A 9427-nucleotide genomic window follows, 5' to 3' on the forward strand; every position below is an offset into this window, starting at 1 on the left:
AACTCACTTGGTAGACCAGGCTGGCCTTGAACTCAGAAATCCGCCTGCCTCTGCCTCCCGAGTGCTGGGATTAAAGGCCTGCGCCACCAGGCCCGGCCAGACAGTTTTATTGAGATATTATGTATCGTGAAACACATGCATTTAAAGAGTCAAATATATTGTTGGGTTTTTGGTTTTTTTTGTTTGTTTTGTTTTTTGTTTTAGTGAATTTACAGTTATTCACAATTTCTCCAAAAAGATCTCTTATCTGTCAGCCTACAGGGCCCATGCAGCCTCGAATCTACTGTCGCTGAAGACTTCCTAGTCGTCCTATGAATTGATTCCTATACTGTAGTCGGTCATGTCCGGCTGCTTTCACCACCATGCCCAGCTGTGGGAAGATTTTAATCAACATGGCCAACTTCACTTACTCTTAAGTCTTTTCAGCAAACAATGGAATGGCATGAAGCACATTCACATTGTTCTACAACACTAACCATACATTTCTAGAATGTTCTTAGATTGTACACATTAAATTACCCACTTCCCACTCCCCTTGGCCTCTAGTTGTCAGCCGTTGTCCTTTCTGTCCCTGTGGTTCTGGGTACCTCGTCAGTAGTCATTCAGTGTGCACATTCTCACTGGCTTAGATCACTTAGCAGTGTTTACAGGATTCTTCCATGTTATCACACATGTCAGAATTTCCTTCTTAAAGGTTGAGGAATGTTCTGTAATATAGACAATATTTGGTTTAATCCAATCTTTTGACTACTTCAGACACTGTGAATACAAAAACCTGTTCAAGTCCTTTTCAGTTTGCTTGTGTATTGTTTTTGTTTTCAATATGTACAGAGAGATGAAATTGTTAAATCACCCAGAATTTTTTATTTAATGTATTGAGGAGTCTCCGTAGTATGCTCATGGTTAGCTGTACCTGCACCCTTCTATCATCTCACCAGTAATGCACAAGGCTTCTGGTGTCTTCACATTCTTGTCAATACTCTTTCAATCTGAGCTAATGTTGTAGAGATAGCCATCCTATATCTGGTAGTTCTGCTTTGCATTTCCCTAACGATTATGCTAATACTTCCTGTGTGCACATTTTTGTTTTTTTGTAGTGGATGCACATTGTTTTGGAAACAAACTGAATATGTAAAAATGTCTTAACAAAATTGACAAGGCTCTGCCTGGACTGGTGTGGTGGCACAGTGTTATCCCAGAAGCCAAGTGAGGACAGGAGGCTTAGGGATTCAAGGTCATCCTGAGCTACACGGTCAGTTGTAGTCCAGGCCTAGGCAACATAAAGCCTCATCTCAAAAAATCAAAAACCATACCAATTCCCTTGAGGCTGAAGAGATGGCTTAGTGCTTAGGAACAGTTGGTATGCTTACGGAGGACCTGACTTCAGTTTCTAGCACCTACATCAGACTTGAACTCACAGAGATGGGCCTGCCACTACCTCCTGAGAGCTGGGATTAAAGGCATGTACCACTACTTCTGGCTAAGTATCTCTTTAAATTATTGAGCCCAAGGACAAGAAATCTTGTCTTTTCTTAAATCATTTTACTGCCTCAGGTTCCAAAGAACCCAAGGCCTTCTTCTGGCCTCTGTGGGCACCAGGTATGCACACAGTGTACCATCATAATGCAGGCAAAGCACTCATACATACAACATAAAGGTAAGTAAGCGTTTACATTGTACATATGCGTGCGTGGGAATATTCCCTCCTACTCTACTACTCTAGTCCTTTCCCCAGAACAACTTCAGTCTTTGGTTTCTTGAGTGTTCTTGGAGATAGTCTGTGGGCTTATCTACATAAATATAATTAAAATCTCCTTTTTTAAAAAAAATTTATTTATTTATTTATCGGGTTTTTTCCAAACAGGGTTTCTCTGTGTAGCCCCGGCTGTCCTGGAACTCATTCTTGTAGACCAGACTGGCCTTGAACTCAGAAATTCGCCTGCCTCTGCCTCCCAAGTGCTGGGATTAAAGGCGTGTGCCACCACTGCCCAACTGTATTGATATTTTATGTGACATGTTTTGTCATGAGTTAGAAATGTACAGATCTTTCCCTATCTGTTTCTATAGCGATGGGACATGGTGGCACATGCTTTTGATTCCAGCACTCTGGAGGTAGAGGCAGGAGGCTCAGGTTATTTTCTACTGCTACTAAGTAGTGAGTTCGAGACCACCCTGGGCTATATGAAACCCTGTTTGAAGAAGAGATTTAGAACCAAATGCTCGTGCCTAATAAACAAAAACCTGGATGTAACAACATTCAAGGACTTTTTGTTTTCTTTAGTTCTAAACTATGAAATGTTTTCAATGTGCCTTTCAAGTATTTTTAGAAATACTTTTAACAAACACTTTGTATTTTGGTTTCCTGAAGGGATAGTTAGAGCTGTGGCACTTAGCCTGTAGCTGGCTCTTGCCAGCACTTCCCCTTCTACCTACTGCTTCAGTGTTAGCAGCAAAATTGTTTTTCCTCACTAAAAAGTGAAAACATGGTGCATTGACCTGACAGTAATCCGAGGTCTTTCTCATGTTCGCCAGCACACCTATGTGTGTTTGTAAGCTCGTTCATTTCCATCTCACCAGGTCTAGTCACTCTCCAGCTGTACACTGTGGATTTGTTGGGCTCAGGCCGAAACGTCTGTATTTTACTTCCTCATCTTGCTTCTCGCTCCAGAACTCCAGAGCATGCCAGACGTCACATGTTCTATAAAATAGAAACCTTTCACTTTCTTAATAACTTAGAATGATTTCTTTCCATTAAAATCTTTTGTGTGATTTTTACAACCAGGTTAACTTATTAAATTTTAAGGTGATAGAGTAATAAGGAAAAATATATTTACATGTATATGTGTAAATGTTTGGTTTTTCGAGACAGGCTTTCTCTGTGCAACCCTGGCTGTCTTAAGCTCACTCTGAAGACCAGGCTGGCCTTGAACAGGAGGGAGATCTGCCTCTCCTGAATTAAAGTGGATTAAAGGCATCCACTACCACTGTCTGGCTTAATATTTTTTTAAAAAATTATTGTCTTTTCTTTTACTTAAATCATTGTTTTGCCTCCTTATTGCATTTTAAAACTTCTTCCTAGTAGGGCATTTCCTTTAAAATAGATATCTAAGTTCCCTCTCCCTCTCCTTCCCCCCTTCCCCCCCCCCGTCTCTCATATGTGTGTGTGTGTGTGTGTGTGTGTGTGTGTGTGTGTGTGTGTGCGCGTGCGCGTGCTCGTGCGCTCGTGTGATGTTTGCTCACATGTGTGTGGGGTACATGTGCTGTCTCACTGACCCTGGAACTAGGCTGGCAGCCACTTGTAGGAGGTGCCCAGCCAGCCACACCCAGGTATTTACAAGGGTGTGGAGCATCTGGACTCAGGCCCACATGTCTGTACAGCAAGTGCTTTTCCCCACTGAGCCATCTTTCCAGCCAGCCCTAAATACGGTGTGTTGTTATTGTTATGGAATTGCAATCTTTTCCCACATACATAAGACACACACACCCTTGTTAGTTTTGTCTTACTATTTATGCTGTTGGGTTTTATGAAATTTCTTCAGTATATCTTTGTAGCTCACCTTTCTTCAGACTTCCTTTTCATCGTATGTAGCTGCATTTGTAGGCATGTGCAGTGGTTTGGGTTGATGATTGTCGTAGGCATCTCCATCCTGTTTCTGGTATGAGTGGTCCTGCTTTATCAACACATCACCTTGATGCTGACTTCAGATTGAATTTCTTGAATAATTTATGTCCTACAGCTAGCTGCTTTCCTATTGAAGAATTTTCTAGACATTACTAAAATGAAACTCTTTCACATGGTCTAACAATATGTTATTTTTTGCAGGAAAGATCTATTTGTGTTTGATTGTTTGCCCTAGGCAGTTAATTATATCTTGTAAGCCATTTCCAGAGTTTTAAGTAAACAATGGATTTTATAGCTTGAAATCCTAGGTGACTCTCAGCCGACTCACAGAAATAATAAGACTTCTGTGACCTCAAAAGAAATGGCAAAGTTTCCTCAAAAAACAGCAGCCAGAAATAGCTCGCTCTCCAGAGACAGGCCCTATCAAGGCAAGAAATGTAAACAGATAGTCCGTTAAAATAAACATAATTGCCATTTGCATGCTTAAAAAAAATATGTTATGGGAACAAAAGGGGGCTCAGAGCCAGGCCCACCTGGCAGCTTATTTATCTTAAAGGGGATTTGATTCAAGCTGCATAGCTCCAGTAGGAAGAAGACACTGTTGCAGAGTGATGATCTGTAACTACCAGCAAGACAGGCAGTAGCATAAACCCATTGTCTGGCTGTCTGGGACAGTCTAGTGAGTGTTACTGAGTGAATATTGAGTCTGCCTTGTGAGCAGCACTGTTAGTGGTGTGGGACATACCAGTCAGCCTGCAGACAAAGTGTACTCTTCGAGCATGTGATTGATGGGCTTTGGAGGATGGGCTGAAGAGTAAAAAGGATGTACACAGAAGGTGTTCAGTTCTTCCCTGATGGGCAAGTACAGCCAACTGGTTCTTGCTCCACGCAGCAGTGCGTGCCATACTTATAACTCATTATTGTAGAATATCATTTTCATTCCATGTCATTAACATCTGAAAGGTTGTGAGTTTGGCTAACAGCAGTTACTGTAATGAGTGAGACTGGACAGACTTATGACCCAGGAACTGTTGGAAGGGGGCTAGCAAGTGATATTTGGTGTTTAGTAACAGCTGTAGGGCTTTTACACAAACTTGGTAGTCTAAATGCTGCCTTCAGATCAAGATGTAATGTTTTTAGGAGTCTCTACCCCTAATGTGTAAACTTTTAAGGGCTTTTCTGGAAACAAAAACAACCCTATTATAAAATCAATAAACACTACTGTAGATGGGTTTTTATTTTTCGGGGTATAATTGAGAAATATAAAGAAATAAAAATCACCTGTAATCCTTTGTAACCAGTGACTAACACTTTGATATACTGGAGCACTAGTAGGCTGATGGACTGACTCTTTGGGTGAATAACCCAAAGTCTGACTCAGTTAACAGATTGAACCTGAGTGACAGAAAGTCTTACCAGTGACTTAAACAGGACAGATGGCTTATAGCCCTCCTGTGTAAAACAGGTGCAGAGATAAATAGTTCAGGGTTGGTGTAGTGGGTCCTGCTAGCATGGTGCAACATGTGACTTCATCTCATGTTCCAGTATGTCTGGCTGCTCATTATATCTTTATCCTAGCCAACAAGAAAGGAGGCAAAGAAAAGCATGCCCTCTCCTTTGGATGAATTCTTAAAGTGAGTGTACCACTTTGGTTTCCCTTGGTTGAGATTTATTTTCATGGCTATGTCTGATTACAAGTGAGACTAGCAAATACAGTCTCTTTTCCAGATACCCACGATCACACCTTAGATTTGCAATCCTAATGTAAGCAGATCTGTAGTTGCTTTGCTTTCAACAGGGTTTCCATGTGTAGCCCTGGCTGTCCTGGAACTCCCAATGTAGATGAGGCTGGCCTCAAGCTCAGAGACCCACCTAACTTTGCCTCTCCAGTTCTGGGATTAAAGGGATGCACCACCAACACACAGCCGGTTGCCTTGCTTGTAGCCATAACAACTTACCTGATAAAGCAATTTAAGGAAAGGGTTTACTTTGTCTCAGGGTTTGCAGGTATAGTCATTATGGCAAGAGTGTAAGGTCACATTGTATCCACTGTCAGGAAACAGGCCAGTGCCTCTGGTTGCTTTCTCCTTTTTGTTCAGTGGAGAACACTAGCTGTGAAATAATCCTGCTACAACAGGTAAATCTCTCTGGAAACACCCTCATGGACATGCCAGCAGTTTGTCTTCTAAGTGATTCTAAAGCCCTTGAAGTTGATGATCAAAATGAACCTTCACGAGGTGACAAGTGTCACTGTGACGAGCTTTTCGTTTTGAGTCTAGTTACCTGTGAGTATGTCACAGGGTGGCACTGAGCATTCACTCCGACACTGAACACAGTTTACTTCCCAGTATGAAGGTTCTGGGCTCTGGGACTAACTCAAGTCGTCAGACTTGGGGACAGGTATATTTACCCTATGAGCTGTCTTGCCCACTCTTAGTTTGTTTACTTGAGGAAGCTCTTACTATGTAGCCCAGGCTGGCTTCATTCACAGCAGTCCTTCTACCTCAGCTTCCTGAGGGCCTGAATTACAGACACAAATGCCCTATGCCTGCTCTTTTTCTCTTCCTTTACAAACCAACCACAAAAAGTAGCTAGTGTTTAAAGGAAATAGTCAGAAGTACAGAAATAAGAAGTGTGTTGTAGGATGCTGGGATGGTGCCAGCTTGGAATATTTTGTTGTTTTTGTTTTGTTTTATGCTGAAATAGCAAGAATTTGCTCAGAGATCCTGTCTGTCTCACAGAAATAAAAGCATTGTAGCTGTAGAAATGTTAGAACCCTGACACCCAGTGTTCAAAGCAAGCACACTTGTGTCAAAGTCCAACTTTGGCATGGTAGGTAAATTGAGGCAGGGTGGGCCATCGGTAATTGATCACTTGGCAGACTTTTTTCAGGGGGAATAAAACTAACCCTTCCCTCTGGGGCCTGAAGGGCCGGTGACAAGGGCAAGGGAACACACAGACACAGACACACACCTGGTGGATGGAGCAAAGCTCCAACAACTTTATTTTTTCTCTCACAGCTTATATATCCCAGCAAAATCTTTCAAGCAGTACAAAAATCACAATGTAGTTACATTCTATTTTTCTTTAAGTGAACAATTACAATGAATATATGTAAGAAAAAACTTGTTCCCTGTTACCCCCCAAGTAATAAAATGGATAAAAATAATAATAATTCCCAAGAACCCACACATGTTCATAACTAAGCAACTTGTTATAGATTAATAGAGGGTAAGTAAGCAAGGTAACTTTCTCAGCTCCTTTCTCTTACTGGCAGGCTGCGATTTGCAGTCACAAAGAAAGGATCGATTATTTTATTATTTATCTTAAAAATTAATCTTATAAAAATCTTAAAAGTATCATAAATCTAAACTTCTATAAAGAAAAAAGAAAAAACCCAGTCATTTCTACTTTAAATCCTCAGGGTGCATACCTACTCGTTAGCATTTTTTTTTTTTTTAATTAGGAAGCTGAAGGCAAAACTGGGTACAAGAAATTAATCATCATCTTGACCACCAGCCCAGCTTTAGTAGGAAAAGCGGGTCAGCCGGGACTAGTCGGGATGCCGTTCTCCCTGACCTCAAAAATAGCCCTCATTCAATAATCAGAAGTGTGCCTTTCTAAGTTGTTAGTTGTTCACTAAGATTTTCTATATCAGAGCTACTTACAAAAACTTTTTAACCTGACTTCACTAACAGTATTCTTTCTAAGGGTGGTAGGTGTTAGAAACAATCCACATCTCTACGTTCTTTTTGAGGGTTGTGGTTGAATCATTCACCTGCTCCAGCAACAATGGAATAGATCAATCACTATTATTGTAAGTGCTGATGACACTGCCCAGAAGGAGCTGGAAACCCTCTTAGAGTTTTTATACAGTTCATAGATTAAGATGGACATGGTGACTGCTAGAGCAACAGGACACACAGTCCTCGTGCCTCTGCCTCTCCGAGCAAGGCACATCCATCATGGTTGTGCTAACTGGTGGGCTGTGTTCCATAAGTTCTAAAGCTCGTCTTGCATGGCCCCCAGCATACTTACTATTGTGTCCTCAGCACACAGACTGCATCCTTTCAAGCTGTGAGCTATGCCTTCATTGCTTTAGAAACCACATGGAAAAAGGAACTGGGAAGAGTCGTCATCCTCACAGGAGAGACAGCGCTCTGAGCAGTCCACAGACAGTTGTGCATTTTAGTGTGCTTTATCTTAAGTTTGGAAAGCTTTAGCTTTGACCACATTTTGATTTTTTTTTTCCTCTCTACAAACTAAGATAGCTTACTGAAGCATTGTCTCTTAGGCTATATCACTAAGACAAATAGGAGGAGGGAAAAGATGTGTAGGATGGGGGATTATTTAAGAATTGGAGTTAGGGAGAAATGGGGTAATTTGCTTCCATTTGCATAAACAGTCACATGCATAGGTCTGAACTTTTCTCATCTATTCTAATTACTTCTTCCATTTATCATTCTCTGGTGCCAGACAGCCAGCCTACAGTCCCCAGGCAACCCTGACCTGTATTACTTCCTTCAGCCATTATTGTCCACTGTGAGTATTTCTACCCCTTCTTAGCATCTCTTGACTGGGGTATTGCTTTATAAAAACTTCTCTTTGAATCTTGACTTGTTTTCTTGGAAGTGCAAGGCACAGGACTAGGGTCCAAAGGAGTGAGAGCCCCGGGTGTCACAAACTCAGCTGTGTGTGGTACCTAGTCGCCCTCCAGCCTGAAAATGCCTTTACTATTTATTACAGATTTTTTTACACACATGCTGTAGACTCTCTGGCCTTCTTATCTTACCCAGCTGTGTAGTTACTTTGACTGTGAACATGATTGCCACATTTAACAGTTCTACAACATGGAATCAAGCTAAAAAAGTGGAAGAAAGTAAAAGATTAACAAATAAAATTGCAATATATTTAAAGAAGTCTCTGACTAGAGGGCCTGGCCCCAAAATTTTTTAGTAGGAGTGTCATATTTCCAGATTCAGCACATTTAGCTCAGTGGCTCAGGGTGACAAAGAATAAGGTAGGGTTTCTTAAAAGAGGGTGCCCTCCCCATTTCCCTGCTACAGCAAGAGTCCTGTGCATCCTTGCTGGGACATAAAGGGTCTCCTTGTGAACTGCTGTTACTGAGGGCAGTGGCTGGTGCTCTGCTGGAGTGGAGCTGCAGTGGAGAAAAGCTTATAAGCCCCTGCAGAACTCAGTTTCTATTAAAAAAAAAAAAAAAATCACCAAGGCTTAAGTAATAGAATTCCTCCCAGTGTGTTCATTGTATAAGAAAGCATCTTTGTATTTATTAAAAAAAAAAAAAAAAAAAAACTAAGAAAAGATTCAGTTAAATCTCATTTGTGCACTGAGAAATTTGAAGCCTAAAGAATTTTTGGCTTCTACTCAGGGCAACATCACCTTAGAGACAGTAAACTACTCTCCATATGCAGGTCACAGGATGTGCTGGGTGCTGTGATGCAGCCCAGCAATAACAACTGCTGGTTTGTTTGTTACTTTGAAAGAAAGTTTAAAAGCTTAAACATGTCTTTAATATCACTGGCAATACTTACCTATTTGCTGTAGTGACAATCTATGCAGACGTAGGCTCCTTCAGAAACCTGCATGCAGACGTGTCCAGCAGCGTTATTCATAATCATAGAAAATGTGTAGATTTTCTGTACCACACTGCTCTCAAGTACAAGCCAAATATCCATCGTTCTGAATGCATGAGCTGATGCTCTTACATCCGTACAGTGAGGCTGATGAGCTATCTATATATGCAGTGAGGACGAGCTGATGCTCTTACATCCGTACAGTGAGGCT

The 9427-nt window shown here is 41.3% G+C and overlaps 1 protein-coding gene across 2 annotated transcripts in view; it reads left to right on the plus strand.

Moving 5' to 3' along the window:
- The window catches only part of Ints9 (integrator complex subunit 9), an 85759-nt gene that overhangs the window by 9608 nt on the left and 66724 nt on the right, over window positions 1–9427 (plus strand). The window contains exon 2 of one of the 2 annotated variants that reach the window (XM_029541601.1): window positions 8099–8164. The exons of the other annotated variant lie outside the window; for it this stretch is intronic. Within the exon in view, the coding sequence (XP_029397461.1) occupies window positions 8099–8164 (66 nt within the window). The remainder of the gene's footprint in view (window positions 1–8098; window positions 8165–9427) is intronic. 2 annotated transcript variants of the gene reach the window in all.

The sequence above is a fragment of the Mus pahari genome, chromosome 8 (assembly GCF_900095145.1).
Source record: "Mus pahari chromosome 8, PAHARI_EIJ_v1.1, whole genome shotgun sequence".
Lineage (NCBI taxonomy): Eukaryota > Metazoa > Chordata > Mammalia > Rodentia > Muridae > Mus > Mus pahari.